The sequence below is a fragment of the Bufo gargarizans genome, chromosome 1 (genome assembly GCF_014858855.1).
Source record: "Bufo gargarizans isolate SCDJY-AF-19 chromosome 1, ASM1485885v1, whole genome shotgun sequence".
Classification (NCBI taxonomy): Eukaryota; Metazoa; Chordata; class Amphibia; order Anura; family Bufonidae; genus Bufo; species Bufo gargarizans.
Window position 1 is genome coordinate 13,290,066 of NC_058080.1, and position 23,945 is coordinate 13,314,010.

The 23,945-nt window shown below is 42.7% G+C and overlaps 1 protein-coding gene across 1 annotated transcript in view; it reads left to right on the forward strand.

Moving 5' to 3' along the window:
* The window catches only part of ATP6V1B1 (ATPase H+ transporting V1 subunit B1), a 60,305-nt gene that overhangs the window by 4,456 nt on the left and 31,904 nt on the right, over positions 1 to 23,945 (forward strand). Inside the window, exon 2 of the mRNA XM_044301302.1 lies at positions 11,858 to 11,913. Within this exon, the coding sequence (XP_044157237.1) occupies positions 11,858 to 11,913 (56 nt within the window). The remainder of the gene's footprint in view (positions 1 to 11,857; positions 11,914 to 23,945) is intronic.

A 23,945-nucleotide genomic window follows, 5' to 3' on the forward strand; every position in this document is an offset into this window, starting at 1 on the left:
TAATCATCAACCATAGCTGAGGTCACACTCCCGACTTTGTGGACACTTTCATACTCTTGCAGGCATCCAGTGATATACTCAATTGGCTAACTGTAGATATGGTCCAAGTTAAATAGGGTAAATGTGAACAAAGCTCTGGGTCCAGGTGGATTACACCCAAGAGAGCTTAAAGAGCTCAGTTCAGTCATTGCTGTGCCCCTGTTTCTAATTTTTAAGGATTCTCTAGGTACTGGTACAGTGCCAAGTGATTAGCGCAAGGCAAACATGGTGCCCATATTCAAAAAAGGATCAAGGTCCTCCACAGGTAATTATAGACCAGTTAGTCTTGAGACAAGACGTCTAAGGGGGGACATGATTAAGCTATACAAATATATAAATGGGCCATACAAAAAATACGGCGAAAAGCTGTTCCATGTAAAATGTGCTCAAAAGACAAGGGGGCACTGCCTCCGACTGGATAAGAAAAAGTTTGGTCTCCAGAAGCATCAAAGCTTTTTTACTGTGAGAACTGTGAATCCGTGGAATAGACTTCCTCAGGACGTGGTCACAGCAGGAACAGTGGACAGTTTCAAAAAGGGTTTAGACGAATTCTTAAAAGTAAAAAACATTAATGCTTATGAAAACGTTTTAGAAATCTGAGTCTCACTTCCTTCTGGGATTCGCGTCCCCACCGATCCCTTGGTTGAACTTGATTGACGTATGTCTTTTTTCAACCGTATTAACTATGTAACTATGTAAGGCATCTGGGAGATCCTCTGCAATTGAGAGAGCTTAGAAAAATGGAGAACTATGTAAAAAATGGCAGTAATCCCTAAACTCCTAATACTTCTCCAGATACTTGGTGGCACGATCCCAGGACTCTGCAGCTCCTCAGGACAATCCTGGTCGTTGCTCTGGCTTTAGTATAGGGATATTGTGTGGCTCTCAGTCCCCATCCACATCAATGTCCACATATAACCTGGCTTGACTTTGCTGTGTTGTGATTTATGCAGACATGAGGATAGTGACTGTTGGGAGGACAGAGGGCTCCAGTCATAGGACTTGCGTTTCTAGTCTGTACTTAAAAGCGTAAAAAGAACTATAATTTTCGAAAAAATAAAGTTGTCCTTAGTTGAACACCTGTCACCTACACACCTAGCACTAATATTGGATGAATCAATATTCCCGAGAACACAGGATGTCACCAGGTGATCTGTAAATTCCAGTCATCCTGAGATTATATGACATCAATCTTAGGAGCCAGAGACCAGTGATAATAACAGAATGTAAGACGCTTCGCACTGGTCACAGACACCTATTCTTGTCACGTCATAGCTTGATGATCTAGTGTAGGCCTCCAATCTGCTGGATGATGATGTTCTTCAACATATATCTCTCCCCGGTTCTGCCATTCTTTCCAATCCCAGCATAGCCTAGGACTGAAGATGACTGTAGGAATCTACTTGTCTGGTCTGGGGTCTATAAAAAAATTTTGGGATATGGTGCAGGTAGTCATATTCATACTTGACAATGCTTCCAGAATGCCTGGGAAAGTCCCAGTTGAATGGACGATGTCCCAGACTCCTGTGGAAGCTGGTATATCGCCCATGTGCCCCGCATATTAATTTATCCTTATTTTCTTTCATCTGCTACTTTGTGTTGCCACAGACAATGTCCTGACACTGAACGGGGGTCTGTAAACAGAAGGGGTCTGGTCTGTTGTGCAGGTAGTCATATGCACACTCGCTAGGTCATCTACAATTACTATGAGACTTCCAAAGGGGGGGGTTTCTCGACTTCCAGAGCAGGTGGTATATGTACTGCATGCCCCACATACACAATTTTCCTCGTTTCTATGCTTTCCTCTGCTCCTGGGTGTTGATACGGACAATTTCATAATACTGAGCAAATGTATTTAACTGGAAGGGATTTGGTCTAGAGTCTGTAAGCAGAAGAGGTAAATTCTTGAGACTGTAAACCATGGGAGGATTCTGGACTGTATTATTTGGAGGGTCTAGTCCAGTTCTGTATTATTTAGCGGTTCTGATCTAAATTTTTTTTTTTTTTTTATGAGGTTAGGTCTGGTTTCTGTATTTCGGGGGGTGGGGTGATAGTACAAGATCTTATCTAATAGAGAACCCAGACCAGAAGTCTAGAAGAATTTGTTTAGGGGATCAGTTATGATATTAATTGACCGCAATGTTTACACTAGACTATGGACTGACTGCAGGATTTACACCAGACTATGGACTGGATGACTGCTGCATTTACACTAGATTGTGGACTGACTGCAAAGTTTACACCAGATTATGGACTGATTGACCACCGCATTTACACTAGACTACGGACTGACCGTAGTGTTTACACCAGACTATGGACTGACTGTAGCGTTTATACTAGAATATGGACTGACCGTAGTGTTTACGCTAGGCTATGGACTGACTGAACACAGCATTTAAACCAGACTATGGACTGGCTGACCTCAGCGTTTACACTAGAATATGGATTGACTTACCGCAGGATTTATACCAGACTATGGACTGACTGACCTCAGGGTTTATACTAGACTTTGGACTGACATAGTCTGGTAGACATTCAGAAAATATAATGTCAGGGGCATTAGGATAGGACATAAATGTTTGATCAGTCCATAGTCTTGTGTAAACTCTACAGTCAGTCCATAGTCTGGTGTAAACACTACAGTTAGTACACAGTCTGGTGTAAACACTACAGTCAGTCCATAGTCTGGTGTAAACACTACAGTTAGTACACAGTCTGGTGTAAACTCTACAGTCAGTTCATAGTCTTGTGTAAACTCTACAGTCAGTCCACAGTCTGGTGTAAACTCTACAGTCAGTCCACAGTCTGGTGTAAACGATACAGTTAGTACACAGTCTGGTGTAAACTCTACAGTTAGTACACAGTCTAGTGTAAACTCTATAGTCAGTCCATAGTCTAGTGTAAACTGTACAGTCAGTCCATAGTCTAGTGTAAACTCTACAGTCAGTCCATAGTCTGGTGTAAACACTACAGGCAGTCCATAGTCTGGTGTCAACATTACAGTTAGTACACAGTCTGGTGTAAACACTACAGTCAGTCCATAGTCTGGTGTAAACGCTACAGTTAGTACACAGTCTGGTGTAAACTCTACAGTCAGTCCACAGTCTGGTGTAAACTCTACAGTTAGTACACAGTCTGGTGTAAACTCTACAGTCAGTCCATAGTCTGGTGTAAACACTACAGTTAGTACACAGTCTGGTGTAAACTCTACAGTTAGTACACAGTCTGGTGTAAACTCTACAGTCAGTCCATAGTCTGGTGTAAACACTACAGTTAGTACACAGTCTGGTGTAAACTCTACAGTTAGTACACAGTCTGGTGTAAACTCTACAGTCAGTCCATAATCTGGTGTAAACACTACAGTTAGTACACAGTCTGGTGTAAACTCTACAGTCAGTCCATAGTCTGGTGTAAACACTACAGTTAGTACACAGTCTGGTGTAAACACTACAGTTAGTACACAGTCTGGTGTAAATTCTACAGTCAGTCCATAGTCTGGTGTCAACACTACAGTTAGTACACAGTCTGGTGTAAACTCTACAGTTAGTACACAGTCTGGTGAAAACTCTACAGTCAGTCCATAGTCTGGTGTCAACACTACAGTCAGTCCATAATCTGGTGTAAACACTACAGTTTAGTACACAGTCTGGCGTAAACTCTACAGTTAGTATAGTCTGGTGTAAACGCTACAGTTTAGTACACAGTCTGGTGTCAACACTACAGTTTAGTACACAGTCTGGTGTAAACGCTACAGTTTAGTACACAGTCTGGTGTCAACACTACAGTTTAGTACACAGTCTGGTGTCAACACTACAGTTTAGTACACAGTCTGGTGTAAACACTACAGTCAGTCCATAGTCTGGTGTCAACACTACAGTTTAGTACACAGTCTGGCGTAAACTCTACAGTTACAAACCAACAGAAAAAATGGCGTGGTGTTAAACAGGCAGGAGGTGCTCAAACCCACATGCAGTTGTGCATATATAAACAGGGGAGAAAATCCTGCACTTGTAGCCCGTTGCTAATGGCGATCCCCAGCAAAAATGCATACAGTGGAGGATGCCCGCAGCGAACCACAAGTACCACGATAGACATCCTACACAAGATAGCAATTATGTGGATGTCATAACCAATATAACAATATAATAACATTTGCAAAGACAGGTGCACTCTGCAGACTTACTAAACCCTCAAACTGATGCTAAAATTCAGAGATTAGCCAACATATTCTATTGTGGAGGACATGTCTGAGCCAGAGCACCACGCCAAGGTTTCTCAAGTAGCTCGGATCCTAACACTCACCTACCTGTGCCATATGGGCAATACCAGGGGCCAGTGGGCGAATTACAGGAGCGTAAGGTCCCACTCATAGCCAACTCACTAGTTACCTCCAGCATGTAGCCATTCTTGCAATGGGAGGAGTCTGTGAGTCCCACTCAAGACTGGCTGATATGGCCCAGGCCTCACTATAAGTCAGACCTTACGCTCCTGTAATTCGCCCACTGGCCCCTGGTATTGCCCATACGGCACAGGTAGGTGAGTGTAAGGTCCCGAGCTACTTGAGAAACCTTGGCGCGGTGCTCGGGCTCAGACATGTCCTCCACAGTAGGATATGTTGGCTAATCTCTCAATTTTAACATCAGTATAAGGGTTTAGTAAGACCGCAGAGTGCACCTGTCTTTGCAAATGTTATTATATTGTTAGCCCACAGTCGGGTGTAAACTCTACAGTCAGTCCATAGTCAGGTGTAAACTCTACAGTCAGTCCATAGTCCGGTGTAAACTCTACAGTTTGTCCATAGTCCGGTGTAAACTCTACAGTCAGTCCATAGTCAGGTGTAAACTCTACAGTCAGTCCATAATCCGGTGTAAACTCTACAGTCAGTCCATATTCCGGTGTAAACACTGAGGTCAGTCCATAGTCCGGTGTAAACTCTACAGTCAGTCCATAGTCCGGTGTAAACACTGAGGTCAGTCCATAGTCCGGTGTAAACACTGAGGTCAGTCCATAGTCCAGTGTAAATTCTACAGTCAGTCCATAGTCCGGTGTAAATTCTACAGTCAGTCCATAGTCTGGTGTAAACTCTACAGTCAGTCCAGAGTCCGGTGTAAATTCTACAGTCAGTCCATAGTCCGGTGTAAACACTGAGGTCAGTCCATAGTCCGGTGTAAACACTGAGGTCAGTCAGTCCATAGTCCGGTGTAAACACTGAGGTCAGTCAGTCCATAGTCCGGTGTAAACACTGAGGTCAGTCCATAGTCAGGTGTAAACTCTACAGTCAGTCCATAGTCAGGTGTAAACTCTACAGTCAGTCCATAGTCAGGTGTAAACTCTACAGTCAGTCCATAGTCAGGTGTAAACACTGAGGTCAGTCCATAGTCAGGTGTAAACTCTACAGTCAGTCCATAGTCAGGTGTAAACTCTACAGTCAGTCCATAGTCCGGTGTAAACACTGAGGTCAGTCCATAGTCAGGTGTAAACTCTTCAGTCAGTCCATAGTCAGGTGTAAACTCTACAGTCAGTCCATAGTCAAGTGTAAACTCTACAGTCAGTCCACAGTCTGGTGTAAACTCTACAGTCAGTCCACAGTCTGGTGTAAACTCTACAGTCAGTCCACAGTCTGGTGTAAACTCTACAGTCAGTCCACAGTCTGGTGTAAACTCTACAGTCAGTCCATAGTCAGGTGTAAACTCTACAGTCAGTCCATAGTCCGGTGTAAACACTGAGGTCAGTCCATAGTCAGGTGTAAACTCTACAGTCAGTCCATAGTCCGGTGTAAACACTGAGGTCAGTCCATAGTCCGGTGTAAACACTGAGGTCAGTCCATAGTCCGGTGTAAACACTACAGTCAGTCCATAGTCTAGTGTAAACTCTACAGTCAGTCCATAGTCAGGTGTAAACTCTACAGTCAGTCCATAATCCGGTGTAAACACTGAGGTCAGTCAGTCCATAATCTAGTGTAAACGGTGTAATCAGTCCATAGTCTGGTGTAAACATAGTCATAAAGGTCACACCGCAGGTACTCCCTCATTTATGCACTTGACACTAGTTAGGCCCCATTCACACATCCGCAATTTCATTCCGCATTTTGCAGAACGGAATTGCAGACCCATTAATTTCTATAGGGCCGCACTTCCGGGTCCGCATTTCCGTTCCCGAAAAAAATAGAACACGTCCTATTCTTGTCCGCAATTGCGGACAAGAATAGGAATATTCTATTAGTACCGGCGATGTGCGGTCCCCAAAATGCGGAAGGCACATTGCCGGTGTCCGTGTTTTGCGGATCCGTGGATCCGCAAAACACACGCGGACATCTGAATGGAGCCTTAGCGGTGGACCTCCTGGCGTCCCAATGTGTCCAAACTGAGAAGGCTCTTCATTTCCAGCATTCAGCATCGATACTTGTAGGAAGTCTCATGCTGATTATGGAAAGAACACCCCTTCCCCAGCAGTACAGAGGATATGAGCATCCTAGCAAACAATTGCAAAAAGCTGTGCATTACATCTGAGCACATCACTACGCTCAGGCCTGGCCACATTATCATGTGTGAATTCCACTGCCGGAGAGCCGCTACCCGGAATGCTCTGCACCAGCAGATAAAATTGGCCGCCTGGCATGTGTCCACGGAGGAGCCATCCCTTGTCTCTCATTTCCCTGTACATCAAAGTCATTGCTTTCTGGCACCTTCCCGAATTGCTGCCTTTGAGGCGTCTCCCACTCCCACTTGGCTCATTTTCTTGGCTTGGCAGCTCCGTGAATTGGCAGCCAGTCCCCAGCCCCGGCTTTTGTCTCTTCCCCAGCAAAAATTTTCCAGCTCGAGCGAGAGCGGAGCGGCTGACGACTCGGCCTGTGCTTGTTCAGCTATTTTGTCATCACAGAGCTGCGCAGTCGTCACTGTGTGCTGCCTGGTATACCGGAGGTGTTGCGCATTTACCTGCTGTCCATACGGTCACTGCCTTCAAGTCCCCCAAATTTCTCACCATTTAGATGCAACTCCTAGAAAAACCCTCAACAGCCTGCAACGCTCCTCACAACCACTGGGTGGCCACACAGAGACACATATAGAGTAAATGTCTCCCGACAGAGTATCAGGATTTATCAAGACAAGGGGAAAGGTAAAGGACACATCAGTGGGGGTGCACTGAAAACATTCCCTATTTCCACATCTATCCCGCCCCCGTTTGCATCTTTTTTGCCGTCAGGCTGTTGATACATTTGTCCAGCTCCCCCTAGTGGTGACCGCAGGTGGTGAGAATTCCAATATTTATATCTGAGCAGGGGATTTGGAGCTCTGTATCAGAAGTGTGATAAAGACGGACTAATCAGTGAACATTCGCCATATTAAAGGGGTGATCCGGATTGTGCTGCGTTCCCTAGTGGCAGCCACCTCCGGGATCAGCCCACAGCGCATGCGGGAGTCTGAATCTGTCGCCACAGCGCTAGTAAGAGAATCAGACTCATGCGCAACGAGTTCTTGATTTATGGTAGTGGCTGCCCCAACGGAACGTGGCACAACCCGGATAACTCCTTTACGGAAGAACAGTTCTGTATCAACTCTCGCCAAGATGGCCGACAACTGCTAAGATTAACCCTTGTCAAATATCAATCTACATGTATCTGACTGCTCTTTCTCCAATAGCTCCATCGGTGTGTCAGTTTGAACTGTTCTAGCGTTCCCTTCATGAACCGGGGATGAGCAGAACTGACCAACTTCTTTCTGACTTGAGACCGGGGACACTGGGTGGTCCTAGTCAGTCTGTTCCTAAGCCTGGTCATTCAGGGGACCTGTTGGAGCTCTTGGACCACGATGCTGCTGCAGATACGTTTTTTTGGCACACGTAGGTGATGCCATTAGAACCATTAAAAAAAAAAAAAGCGTCCTCCTGTTCCTCCTGTACCGCAAAGTCCGAAACAAAGGACACACAAATGGGACAGCAACAAAAGAAGCAGCGACACTTGCAAATTAATCTTTTCCTGCAAGTGAAAGGCCCGATGAAGTATCGGCGGTTGTGTCTGTCTTGCCAAGGCCTCGCTGCCCCCCCCCCCACCTTTTGTTTCGCTCCTGTCTCTCTTCACGCTCGGTCAGCTCCGGCCTTTCTATAGGTCTTTCTTCTTCTCGCTCACATGACTGTGCAGGTGTGTATGGGAACCCCGAGCTCCAGGCTTAATTAGTGGCATAGCATGAGATTCCCTGCCGGGCTTTTCACAGGGGCCGCTGGCTGCGGATAGGCCGCTTGGCTTGTCACCACCGCTCCCGGCTGACACATCGCACAATGGCTCTGGTGCAAAGGGCAGAGGAGAGAGCGGAAAAGCTACCAGCTTCCAGGGACCCTCCCAAGCTTCCTACAGGCTCCTTCTCGGGGTCTACCGCTCGGGACCACCGTCCAGGTGTCCTGAGAAATGTAGGAATAACCGAGGATCTTTATCACTAGGGCACAGGTGTCGGAGACCGGCCAATCACAGGAAATCCCCCTCATGCACGCGACCGTTGTGTGTTTTGCCGTCTGCAAACTGCGGATCAGCAAAACACGGATGGCGTCCGCACGCGTTCTGCAATTTGCGGAACACCGCGGACAGCCATTAATATAACTGCCTATTCTTGTCTGCAAAACGGAGAAGAATAGGACAGGGTATATATTTTTTTCGGGGCCACGGAATGGAGCAATGGATGCGGACAGCATCTTTTGCGGACACATTGATGTGAATGGGTCCGCATCCGAGCTGCAAAAACTGCGGCTTGGATGCGGACCAAAACAACGGTCGTGTGCATGAGGCCTTACTGTGTACTGGAGGGGCCCAGCCCTGCCAATAGGGGCCACAGTGTCAATAAAGCCTCAGTGAGATGAAAGGATAAAGACGTTGATTCTCAAGAATGAAGATAGAAGCTTCTACTAAACATTATCTATATCTATCCTCATATCTATCCTCATATCTATCCTCATATCTATCTATCCTCATATCTATCCTCATATCTATCTATCCTCATATCTATCTATCTATCTGTCTATCTATCCTCATATCTATCTATCCTAATATCTATCCTCATATCTATCTATCCTCATATCTATCTATCCTCATATCTATCTATCCTCATATCTATCTATCCTCATATCTATCTATCCTCATATCTATCTATCCTCATATCTATCCTCATATCTATCTATCCTCATATCTATCTATCCTCATATCTATCTATCCTCATATCTATCTATCCTCATATCTATCTATCCTCATATCTATCCTCATATCTATCTATCCTCATATCTATCTATCCTCATATCTATCTATCCTCATATCTATTCTCATATCTATCTATCCTCATATCTATCTATCCTCATATCTCTGCTCATATCTATCTATCTATCCTCATATCTATCTATCCTCATATCTATCCTCATATCTATCTATCCTCATATCTATCTATCCTCATATCTATCTATCCTCATATCTATCTATCCTCATATCTATCTATCCTCATATCTATCCTCATATCTATCTATCCTCATATCTATCTATCCTCATATCTATCTATACTCCCTCATATCTATCCTTATATCTATCTATCTATCTATCTATCTATCCTCATATCTATCTATCCTCATATCTATCTATCTCTCTATCTCTCCCAGCGGTGGGTTAATGTGGCCTTATTCTGCGGTGACTCCCGGTGACAGGCGCGGTGATATTCGGTGCGCGCACAGGGTCAGCTTGAAAGACTTGTTCTCTCTACAGACTCGCCGTCGCCCCCCTACCCGCAGCCCACCCACACTCTGCATTTATCCGAGGAATGAGGCAGGATTGTCTGCGCCCCCTGTGATCGGACCCCGTCCGTCCCTCTCAGGCTTCTGCATTGTCCGGGAATTCTGTACAATCGGCCACATTATTATTATTATTATCTTATTTTATAAGAAATGTCGTTTATTTTACATCATTTCTCCCGGTAACAACTTTTTCATCTCTTTTCACTTTCTTAAGTCTCCTTGTTTTTTTTTGTTTTTTTTTATGGCAAATTAATAGGAAATCGTTCTAAAGTAAAATATGTCAAAAAATAAACACAGAATAACAAAATGTTTTTATAAGATCGTTATTTTAGATTTTTAAGACAAAAATAATAAGAATTTTACTGCCCAGCAGAATCTTTATTGTAAGATTTGGACAGAAGGGGCAAGAAATTCACAAATCTGCTCCGCACGACGACTACTATTATTATTACCACACAGGAGAAAAAAGTCATAAAAATATTTGAAATTCAAAAAATCTCCCTGTATTCCGGTTATATTTTACTTCTCAGGTCAGATTAGCAAAATCATTTTTCTTTTCAAGGTTTTTCTGCTGTTAACCGGGGCAGAAATGAAACCATCTATAGTTTAATGTATGTTACAATAGCTCTGCTTGCTGTCAGTGACTGAGAACCCACTCGTTTCCATTCAGAGACTCGGTACCTGTTCAGTCCTGCTCTCAGCTGAGACCTGATACAGCCTGAACTCCAGACTGATACAGTGTAACAAACGCCCAGAGAGAAGCGTGCAGCTGCCGAGCATTGCCTAGACCGGATGCAGCTCTACCTACTCCTTAGGACCAGCTGTCTACGGTGCCTGCAGCTCTGAATGCAAAAACAAGTGTTTTAGTTTACTGACAGCAAGCAGAGATCTTGAAAATGGTGAAGAATTGGAAAACATTTGGGATAAATTTGTTAAGAACCGCGCATCATCAGCCAGTCCTAATCTGATGTGCACCACAACGTGAAAGCGACACGTGGACTGGCGTAAATGATGATAAATATGTCAGACTGACTAGGCCGCTCCCTCTCAGCAAAGCCCCGCCCACTTTTCTGAGCCATGCGGCAGCGGCGGAAAATTCCCAAACGTTGCAAATTTGGCGGAAGTGGCTTGCACAACAAATGTGCGCCCTTTTTGAGTCCAAAAAACAGACACAAACACATTTATTAAGCTTTTATTTAATAAAAAATATGAGCAAAAAAAACAACTAAACTATCGTGAAATGATAAGCATAAAAATGCAATAAAATCAAACAATTGTAAAATGTCATAAATTAAAAGGAAACCGCAACACGAAAATATAATAAAATCAGAGAATAATAAAATCCAATCAGTAAAAATGAAATTATAAATATAAAAATATAATAAAATCAAACAATAATAAAATGTAATAAAGTATAAGGAAACTGCAACATAAAAATATATAAAAAAATCAATAATAAAATTAGAAATACAAAAACATAATAAAATCAATCAATAATAAAATTATAAATACAAAAATATAATAAAATCAATCAATAATAAAATTATAAATACAAAAATATAATAAAATCAATCAATAATAAAATTAGAAATGCAAAAATATAATAAAATCTAACATCAATAAAATCTAAGTATAATTATTGAAATCCTAGACGTAAAAATATGATAAAATCAAACAATAAACGATCATGAAATCATAGCATAAAAATATATTAAAATCAAACACTGCTAAAGTTAAATCGAACAAAATTGTAGCCCAAAAATTTTATAAAATCAAACAATAATGAAATATATTAAAATGTAATGAAAGCATAAGCTAAAAAACATAAAATTAGACGATGACAAAATATAACGCTGTAGAGTCCAAGAAAAGCAATAAAATCAGTCCGTGGAAATATAATAACAAAAATAATGGAATCCATTAGAAAACCATGTTTATATAATAAAATGAAGAAATAAGAATAATAAACACCTGAAAGGGTAAAGAAAGACCGCACTATATGTCTACACTCAATAAATCCAGAACATTTTTTTATGATTTTTTATCTCTTTCGCAGGCTACCGGACGGTGTGCGGTGTTAACGGGCCCTTGGTGGTGCTGGACAATGTAAAGGTCGGTAGACTGCGCGGCGCTGGGGGTGAAGCTGATACTTCACCGTAATAATAAAAAAGAATCTTCTATGAACAAATATCCTCCAAAAAGAAACTCGAAAAAGTGCAGAATCTTTGAGGGTCTCTGCTCCTCTAGGGGGTCCGTAATACGTCCTATAGGCTACGCCTCCGAGCACTGCCATCCGCCATATACATCATGCATGAGACCACTATATCTACGTATATGCCGCCATATCCCTTCAATATATTGAAAACAACATAAAAATTTGTCCTAAAAACCTTCTGGATTTTACATTTCCTGTGTAAAGTTATACAGTTTATTTGGTTTTCTATACACGGGTGGTAGGAGGAGCAGAGCTGTGACTACTACTCAAAAAAAAATGGTCTTAAAGGGGTTAACCCGTGAAAAATATTCTGTAGTTTTTAAACCAGCACCAGGATCTGACTAGTTCTGTCATTTGAAAAATCAAAATGTGGTATAGTCGGTGAGTTGTATAATAAAATGTATCTGTATAGCGCCACCTGCTGTTTGTTCTTTCCCTTATGTCTTTGTCCACCAAACAGCGGTGGGTGTGCAGGCTCAGTTCCATCCTTAGACTGCCTCCTGAGGTGTGATAGGGAGAACGAGCTGCAGCAGAAAGGACACTCCCATTGAGCTACAGCGGAAAGGACACTCCCAGTGAGCTGCAGCGGAAAGGACACTCCCACTGAGCTGCAGCAGAAAGGACACTCCCCCTGAGCTGCAGCAGAAAGGACACTCCCCCTGAGCTGCAGCAGAAAGGACACTCCCCCTGAGCTGCAGCAGAAAGGACACTCCCCCTGAGCTGCAGCAGAAAGGACACTCCCACTGAGCTGCAGCAGAAAGGACACCCCCACTGAGCTGCAGCAGAAAGGACACTCTCCCTGAGCTGCAGCTGAAAGTAAATGCACCTGAGCTGCAGCAGAATGGACACTTCCCTGAGCTGCAGCAGAAAGGACACTCCCCCTGAGCTGCAGCAGAAAGGACACTCCCCCTGAGCTGCAGCAGAAAGGACACTCTCCCTGAGCTGCAGCTGAAAGTAAATGCACCTGAGCTGCAGCAGAATGGACATTCCCCTGAGCTGCAGCAGAAAGGACACTCCCCCTGAACTATCAGCTCGATATAGATCTAGCCGAGCTATTGGAGCAATGAACTTGGAGATCTCTGGATCCCTGTGAGGTACAGGGCTGGTTCTGATTTTCATGGGAGAACCCCCCTTTATCCGGGCGGATAGCGGTCAGCATGCTTTCTACATGGTAATGCATAGGGCGTGTGCTGATATGACTTTAGGTTGGGACAGGGGGGCAGACGGGGGTGGCAGGTCGGACTTTCACCTGTAAACCCCCGGTATTAAAAACAAAAGGATACTTTATTCCCAAGAAGAAGAAAAAAGAGATAGTCAAAGATATCACAAGAAGATTAAAAACATAAAAATAACTGAAATCTATAATTCAGAGGAGTCAGAAAAATAACGCGCCAACCGAAAACCAGATAAGAGAAGAAACCAATGAGGGGATATAAAAACACACGATATAAAGTGAGTACAAAATATCGAAAAAGAAGCAAGTAATGGTGAGTTACGGTACTATCACACGTGCGTCAAGGTTTTCCGGTATTGAGTTCCGTCCTCGGGGCTCAATCCCGGAAAAAAACGCTTCAGTTTTATCCTAATGCATTCTGAATGGAGAGAGATCGGTTCAGGATGCATCAGTTCAGTCATTTTGCGGTATTTGGACGGAGAAAAAAACGCAGCATGCTGCAGTTTTCTCTCCGGCCAAAAATCCTGAACACTTGGCGAAATTTTTTTCCATTATAATGTATTAGTGCTGCATTAGTGCAATAAAATTGCCGCATTGACGGATCCGGTCTTCCGGTCTGCCCTTGCGCAGACCTGGAAAAACGGATCCGTTTTTCCAGATGACACCGGAGAGATGGATCCGGTATTGCAACGCATTTGTGAGATGGATCCGGATGCGTCTACAAATGGTTTCCGTTTGCATACAGATTGCCGGATCTGGATCCTAAGGGGAGAAAAATATCCCAAGTACCTCGAGGAAGGAAGTATATAAAAACATAACAAAATAAATAAATAAATAAAGCACATGAAGAAGTGAAGGGGGAAAATTAGGCTAAAGGAGCGGTCAGAGACTGCAGACAGCAGCCACCGCCCCCAGTGCATATAGTGGTGTGCTGCTACTTCTAGTTCTACATGTATATAGCCATGGTATCTATGTATCTAGGATAGGGGGCGGCAGGCAGGACATTACCCTGGGTGCGGGGGTGACTCCAGGTGTAAGTGAGGTTTGGTGAGCGCAGGGCGCTGCACTTTCTCCCCTCTGAAGCTATTGCTGACACAATATACAGAAGTCGATTACAGTAAGTGCCTGGAATTTGCACCCTTGGGTGGGTGACATTGTCAGGACAGGTGGTTCTGTATTGTAAACACCCGAGGCGGGTGGCGGCGGTCGGGTCTGTTGACATCACAGTGAGTCGTGTTGTGAGTGAACACAGGAGCCCAGGACAAGCGGTGTTTGTACTCGCCACACTGCACAACCTCCGGGAACACACCGACAATTGTGTGCACGCCCGGAATCAAAGAAAGGATACTGCATTCTCAAAAAGAAAAAAACAAAAGACATAGATGTCAGAAGAAGATTAAAAAAACATCTAATAGAAAGAGAAATCTAAAATTCAGAGGGGTCACAAAAATAATGCGCCGACCCAAAACCAGAGAAGAGAAAAACAGACGAATGACACATGAAGAGGTAGGAAGAGAAGAGAAATGAGGTGATGAAAAGACACCCGATATAAAGTGAATGCAAAGTGACGGTGTGTACGAGGAGAAAAAGATCCCAAATACCTCGAGCAATAAAAAAGATAACAAAATAGGCATCACCGCCCCGCCGCTGCCATGTCCTCAACGTGTCGATGTGAGGTCATCACCGCTCCAGCCACCGCCCCGCCGCTGCCATGTCCTGAACGTGTCGATGTGAGGTCATCACCGCTCCAGCCACCGCCCCGCTGCTGCCATGTCCTGAACGTGTCGATGTGAGGTCATCACCGCTCCAGCCACCGCCCCGCTGCTGCCATGTCCTCAACGTGTCGATGTGAGGTCATCACCGCTCCAGCCACCGCCCCGCTGCTGCCATGTCCTCAACGTGTCGATGTGAGGTCATCACAGCTCCAGCCACCGCCCCGCAGCTGCCATGTCCTCAACGTGTCGATGTGAGGTCATCACTGCTCCAGTCACCGCCCCGCAGCTGCCATGTCCTCAACGTGTCGATGTGAGGTCATCACAGCTCCAGCCACCGCCCCGCAGCTGCCATGTCCTCAACGTGTCGATGTGAGGTCATCACCGCTCCAGCCACCGCCCCGCTGCTGCCATGTCCTCAACGTGTCGATGTGAGGTCATCACCGCTCCAGCCACCGCCCCGTTTCTGCCATGTCCTCAACGTGTCGATGTGAGGTCATCACCGCTCCAGCCACCGCCCCGCTTCTGCCATGTCCTTAACGTATTGATGTGAGGTCATCACCGCTCCAGCCACCGCCCCGCTGCTGCCATGTCCTCAACGTGTCGATGTGAGGTCATCACCGCTCCAGCCACCGCCCCGCCGCTGCCATGTCCTCAACGTGTCGATGTGAGGTCATCACCGCTCCAGCCACCGCCCCGCCGCTGCCATGTCCTCAACGTGTCGATGTGAGGTCATCACCGCTCCAGCCACCGCCCCGCCGCTGCCATGTCCTGAACGTGTCGATGTGAGGTCATCACCGCTCCAGCCACCGCCCCGCTGCTGCCATGTCCTGAACGTGTCGATGTGAGGTCATCACCGCTCCAGCCATCGCCCCGCTGCTGCCATGTCCTCAACGTGTCGATGTGAGGTCATCACCGCTCCAGCCATCGCCCCGCTGCTGCCATGTCCTCAACGTGTCGATGTGAGGTCATCACCGCTCCAGCCACCGCCCCGCTGCTGCCATGTCCTCAACGTGTCGATGTGAGGTCATCACCTCTCCAGTCACCGCCCCGCTGCTGCCATGTCCTCAACGTGTCGATGTGAGGTCATCACTGCGGCTCAACAAGGGTCATAGGTAAGGATGAAAGAACCCGAACTGCAAAGTGAGTTCAGGTGCCCGAACCTGGAATTTTTCACTGAAGATCGGGTCCGGTGTTCGGGTGATTTTATTATTTTCCGTTAGAACACAGTTATATCGGAAAATAATAGCTTTCTTAAGACAGAATGCGAAAGAGTATGGCAATTTAGGGGTTAAAAAAAAACAACAACACAACAACTCACCTCATCTACTTGATCCCGCTGCCGCAGTGTCTTCTATCTTCTTTCAGTAGGACCTGCAATGACATCACCGCGCTCACCAGATGTTGTTTTTTAACCCCTAAATGTCTTAAGAATGCTATTATTTTCCGCTGTAACCATGTTATAACCGAAAATAATAAAGTGAAGTTCGGGTCAAACCCAAACTTCCACGGGTTCGCTCATCCCTAGTCATAGGTAACACTGGAACGGCAGTGCCTGCGCGGTTCTACGGGTAAGTTAAGCCTATTTTGTTATTTTACACCATCTCATACTTGTGCCCCGATTTTTGTTCATTTTGGGCAAACCCTTTAAGTCTGGTGGCACAGGGGAGAAGAATGTGTCTGGAGCGTGTGCAGGTGTAGCGCCTCTGCCCCCGCACACATATACATATCTATATATAATCCCGATAAGACCCCTATAAAGAACATGTAAAGGGGCTGCCTCCTGAAAAACATTCTACATTTTCAAACTTCTACATTTGTAATTGCAAGTAATTACATATTTAGCATAGAGGTATTCGCTAAAATCTGTACAGCGCCACCTGCTGTTTGCCCTTTTTATACATTTTCTGTCCAGCTCACTGTGGTTATGGGCTCATGCACACGACCGTTGTAGTCTTGAGGTCCGTTTTTAATGGATCCGTTGTTCCGTATCGGAGATTTTTTTTTTCTGTTTTGTGGCCGCATCCTTTTCGTTATGCCACAAAACCTAACATATCCGTAGTGAGTTTCCGTATGCGATCCGTTTTTTTGGAAACAGGAAGTTTGTTATCATTACTGTAATGTTTGCAAACAGTAAACACACGGGCAAAGTGGGCATGGATCTGCAAAATACGGATGACCTACGGACGTGTTCCGTTTGCGTTCCGTATTTTTTGCCGACTCATTGACTTGAATGGAGCTACGGATCGTGATTTGCGGACAATAATAGGACATGCACTATTTTTTTTGCGGAACGGCCAAGCGGACATACGGAAACGGAATGCAAACGGAGTCATTTCCGTTGTTTTTGCGGACCTATTGAAGTGAATGGTTCCGCATACGGTCCGCAAAAAAAAATGGAACGCACACGGAAAAAGAAAATACGTTTGCGTGCATGAGCCCTAACATACGCGCTGATTTCCATCAGATGAAAGGACACACCTTCTGAGAAGGAGCACGCCCCTGAGCTGCAATGAATGAGGAGATCTCTGGATCCATCGGAGGTACACGCTCAGATTTCTGGGGTGAATTGGTGGATTGGTGGCTTGTCAATCCATGGACCTGACCGAAGTTTCCGCGCAATCCATGTTATAGAAACTACGTAGCGGATTACACGCGGTGAGGCGGGTGGTTAGGCAATTCTGCGCGGCTGATTTACCCCTGTACTGGTGAACGCCACTAGATCCATCAGACCTTCCGAATGTCCACAATAATATAGATCTGCCGCTGCATAGTGCAAAGCAAATGTACTGCTACGACCACGCATGCTGGGCCTTGTGGTGCTCTTGTAAAGCACAAGGAGATCCCTATTAGCAGAAGGCAGGTGTCATCCTTATAGAGCACCCTCTATGGGTAGATGGCGGTTCTACTTGCTTTAGAAATGTGACATTTCCATATCCGGTATAATCTGTACAATATACATTTTATGGGCCATATATTCCTTATTGAAAACCACAGATGTAGCAGAGCTGTGTTTGTCAAAACAAAAGAGCTGAAATTACCTCCGCCCTTGAAACTTGGCACAAATCATGACATTAGTCACATAGGAAAAACAGACAGTAAGTGACAGGTTCAGCTCTGCTATATCTGTGTGTCTTGAACTCTGTCCACATGGTGTAGTGTTTGGCGATGCAAGCAGCGGGACAGGTCGGGCACAAGCCATGGAGATGCAAACAGGCTCGAAGAGTCTCCAGGCATTTTTATAGGTATTACCCATAGTCTCAGCCTGCACTGCCAATAAAAACTGCAGCAATATCATTTCAAGCAAGTAGAACGGTGAGGATGGCAAAGCACCAATTAGTAATCTTATTAAATGGACTCTGGGAAAAGAAACAAAGGTTACAATTCAGCGGCAGTTATACAACACAGCACACAGATTAGCCTCGATGGAGAAGGCCAAAGATACAGGAGCTGGAAGTAACAATAGTCAAAGAGGTGGAGGGGCATCTCCAGTCACTGCCAAAGGTTCATACTATAATACTGCCAGTATGTACAAGAATATAACTACTATAATACTGCTCCTATGTACAAGAATGTAACTACTATAATACTGTCTCCTATGTACAAGAATATAACTACTATAATACTGCTCCTATGTACAAGAATATAACTACTATAATACTGTCTCCTATGTACAAGAATATAACTACTATAATACTGCTCCTATATACAAGAATATAACTACTATAATACTGCTCCTATGTACAAGAATATAACTACTATAATACTGCTCCTATGTACAACAATATAACTACTATAATACTGCTCCTGTGTACAAGAATATAACTACTATAATACTGCCTCCTATGTACTAGAATATAACTACTATAATACTGCCTCCTATATACAAGAATATAACTACTATAATACTGCCTCCTATGTAATAGAATATAACTACTATAATACTGCTCCTATGTACAAGAATATAACTACTATAATACTGCTCCTATGTACAAGAATATAACTACTATAATACTGCTCCTATGTACAAGAATATAACTACTATAATACTGCTTACTGCTCCTATGTACAAGAATATAACTACTATAATACTGCCTCCTATGTACAAGAATATAACTACTATAATACTGCTCCTATGTACAAGAATATAACTACTATAATACTGCCCCTATGTATAAGAATATAACTACTATAATACTGCCTCCTATATACAAGAATATAACTACTATAATACTGCCTCTTATGTACAAGAATATAACTACTATAATACTGCCTCCTATATACAAGAATATAACTACTATAATACTGCTCCTATGTACAGGAATATAACTACTATAATAGTGCCTTCTATGTACAAGAACATAACTACTATAATACTGCTCCTATGTTCAGGAATATAACTACTATAATACTGCCTCCTATGTACAAGAATATAACTACTATAATACTGCTCCTATGTACAGGAATATAACTACTATAATAGTGCCTTCTATGTACAGGAATATAACTACTATAATACTGCTCCTATGTTCAGGAATATAACTACTATAATACTGCCTCCTATGTACAAGAATATAACTACTATAATACTGCTCCTATGTTCAGGAATATAACTACTATAATACTGCTTCCTATGTACAAGAATATAACTACTATAATACTGCCTCCTATGTACAAGAATATAACTACTATAATACTGCTCCTATGTACAGGAATATAAATACTATAATGCTGCTCCTATGTACAAGAATATAACTACTATAATAGTGCCTCCTATGTACAAGAACATAACTACTATAATACTGCCTCCTATGTACAAGAATATAACTACTATAATACTGCCTCCTATGTACAGGAATATAACTACTATAATAGTGCCTTCTATGTACAAGAACATAACTACTATAATACTGCTCCTATATACAGGAATATAACTACTATAATACTGCTCCTATGTTCAGGAATATAACTACTATAATACTGCCTCCTATGTACAAGAATATAACTACTATAATACTGCTCCTATGTTCAGGAATATAACTACTATAATACTGCTTCCTATGTACAAGAATATAACTACTATAATACTGCCTCCTATGTACAAGAATATAACTACTATAATACTGCTCCTATGTACAAGAATATAAGTACTTTAATACTGCCTCCTATGTACAAGAATATAACTACTATAATACTGCTCCTATGTACAGGAATATAAATACTATAATGCTGCTCCTATGTACAAGAATATAACTACTATAATAGTGCCTCCTATGTACAAGAACATAACTACTATAATACTGCCTCCTATGTACAAGAATATAACTACTATAATACTGCCTCCTATGTACAAGAATATAACTACTATAATACTGCCTCCTATGTACAGGAATATAACTACTATAATAGTGCCTTCTATGTACAAGAACATAACTACTATAATACTGCTCCTATATACAGGAATATAACTACTATAATACTGCTCCTATGTTCAGGAATATAACTACTATAATACTGCCTCCTATGTACAAGAATATAACTACTATAATACTGCTCCTATGTTCAGGAATATAACTACTATAATACTGCTTCCTATGTACAAGAATATAACTACTATAATACTGCCTCCTATGTACAAGAATATAACTACTATAATACTGCTCCTATGTACAGGAATATACATACTATAATGCTGCTTCTATGTACAAGAATATAACTACTATAATAGTGCCTCCTATGTACAAGAACATAACTACTATAATACTGCCTCCTATGTACAAGAATATAACTACTATAATACTGCCTCCTATGTACAGGAATATAACTACTATAATACTGCCTTCTATGTACAAGAACATAACTACTATAATACTGCCTCCTATATACAGGAATATAACTACTATAATACTGCCTCCTATGTTACAGGAATATAACTACTATAATACTGCCTCCTATGTTACAAGAATATAACTACTATAATACTGCCTCCTATGTTAAGGAATATAACTACTATAATACTGCTTCCTATGTACAAGAATATAACTACTATAATACTGCCTCCTATGTACAAGAATATAACTACTATAATACTGCCTCCTATGTACAAGAATATAAGTACTTAATACTGCCTCCTATGTACAAGAATATAAATACTATAATGCTGCTCCTATGTACAGAATATAAATACTATAATGCTGCTCCTATGTACAAGAATATAATACTATAATACTGCTCCTATGTACAAGAATATAACTACTATAATACTGCGCCTATGTACAAGAATATAACTACTATAATACTGCTCCTATGTACAAGAATATAACTACTATAATACTGCTCCTATGTACAAGAATATAACTACTATAATACTGCCTCCTATGTACAAGAATATAACTACTATAATACTGCCTCCTATGTACAAGAATATAACTACTATAATACTGCCTCCTATATACAAGAATATAACTACTATAATACTGCCTCCTATGTACAAGAATATAACTACTATAATACTGCCTCCTATATACAAGAATATAACTACTATAATACTGCTTCCTATGTACAAGAATATAACTACTATAATACTGCCTCCTATGTACAAGAATATAACTACTATAATACTGCCTCCTATGTACAGGAATATAACTACTATAATACTGCTCCTATGTACAAGAATATAACTACTATAATACTGCCTCCTGTGTACAAGAATATAACTACTATAATACTGCCTCCTATGTACAGGAATATAACTACTATAATACTGCCTCCAATGTACAAGAACATAACTACTATAATACTGCTCCTATGTACAAGAATATAACTACTATAATACTGCCTCCTATGTACAGGAATATAACTACTATAATACTGCCTCCTATATACAAGAATATAACTACTATAATACTGCCTCCTATGTACAAGAATATAACTACTATAATACTGCTCCTATGTACAAGAATATAACTACTATAATACTGCCTCCTATATACAAGAATATAACTACTATAATACTGCCTCCTATATACAAGAATATAACTACTATAATACTGCCTCCTATGTACAAGAATATAACTACTATAATACTGCCTCCTATATACAAGAATATAACTACTATAATACTGCCTCCTATGTACAAGAATATAACTACTATAATACTGCTCCTATGTACAAGAATATAACTACTATAATACTGCCTCCTATATACAAGAATATAACTACTATAATACTGCCTCCTATGTACAAGAATATAACTACTATAATACTGCCTCCTGTGTACAAGAATATAACTACTATAATACTGCTCCTATGTTCAGGAATATAACTACTATAATACTGCCTCAAACATCTCAAACATCAGGTGACAGAGCCTCTGGCCGAGCAGTGACCAGGGACTCTAAGGTCTTAAATAACATGAACTTGCAAGTGGCCTCAGTGATGTGTTCACACAGGGAGGTAGGAAGCCAAACCTCACCTACTCTTGTGCCGACAGAAGAAGTAGGATAGATTTGGCTTTTGTTAGTCCTATAGAGACTGTTAGTTGAATGAAGGAGCGAGTAGTCCCTTATTCAGATAACCTGACCTTGTTTTTCTGCTTAGGAGACACTAAGCATCCTGATATTAGTAGAAGGCTATAGTAACTTAACTCCAGTCTCTTGGAGGACCCTTATGTCCAGAGAGTCGCCCACTCTCTTTTTCAGCATCAACTAGAGAGTGTAGACTTTTATGACAACATGGCTGACTGGTGGGAGGACATCAAAGAGAAGATCAGATCCCTCTTGTGGAGACTGTCATTGAGGAAAGGGAAGAGTAGGTATAGCCAGTATCTCAAGCTGGGGAAAGAATTGGAGTCACTGTATTTGGCAAACCGAAGGGGGGGGGGGGGGACACCAAGGAAAGATCAACCGACTGAAATCTGAAATAAGGCAGTATCAGTACAGCAGGTACACTTCCCTGGTTCTTGAATAGGATTATGGGTCCTTAGGGCACCTGATCCCTTTTGAGAACTACTGGGAGCTGTGGTAAAATGGTCACACTGACTCCCAAGGTTTTTTGCAGGAATTTCAGGAGGGTATCAAGGGGGTGGTGAGATCTAACTATGCTGACATGTCAGAGGAAGATTTTGAATAAGGAATAGATAGATCAATTCTTGGAGGCAACTCCAGGCTCTGCTACTAAAGACGTGGACTTTTCTCCTTTGACAGCAGAATTAATGGTAGAGGAGGTTAAAGTGGCCATTGATCAGTTACATCTGAAGAAGGCACCAGATGGTATAACAGCAGAGTTTTATAAGAAATTTAGGGACCTTTTGGCTCCAATACTCGTGGACGTGTAAAAAACCTGTCTTGAAAATTACCTGATGCCTCCATCCATGAGGGTGTCCTCGTTAATTCTGCTTTCTAAAGGTAAGGAGCCTAGTGACATCAAGAACTGGAGGCCAATTGCCCTCTTGAATGTGAACTGGAAGATTCTGGCAAAAAATTCCTGTTCTCTAGATTAGTCTGTTTGTCCCGGGCACTGTTGGCATGTTGGCAGGCTGTCAGTCCGGCACAGTAAAAGGGCGGAATATCTCTGGAGCAGTCATCTCGGTAAGGGAGATGTTTGAGAAATGTAAAGCTCTTCGCTGTGGGAGAGATATGTTGGTCTTGACCAGACTAGACCATGAGTATCTATGGGCCACTTTGTCAAAGTATGATACTGCTGGACAATTTATAGATTGGCTGAAAACCTTGTACAGGGAGGCAGAGAGCTTTCCTCTGGTCAATGGTTGGCAGTGTGACACGTTCAGGGTTGAGGCAGGGTTAAGACAGGGTTGCCTGTTGAGTCCACAGCCGTATGTGTTTGCCTTAGACTCGTTTTTAAGGTCACTGCAGGAGTGTGTGCGGCGTGTAGGAATGAACCGCCGCACACTATGGGGTCCCTTTAAGGTGTTATGAGAGTTTTTTCCGTGACGCCAGTTGCATTTCAGCAACGAGGGACGGAGTCCCCCTAAGTAGATGTATTGGTGGTACCCAGGTGTAGGAATGCCAGAGTGGTGTGAGGG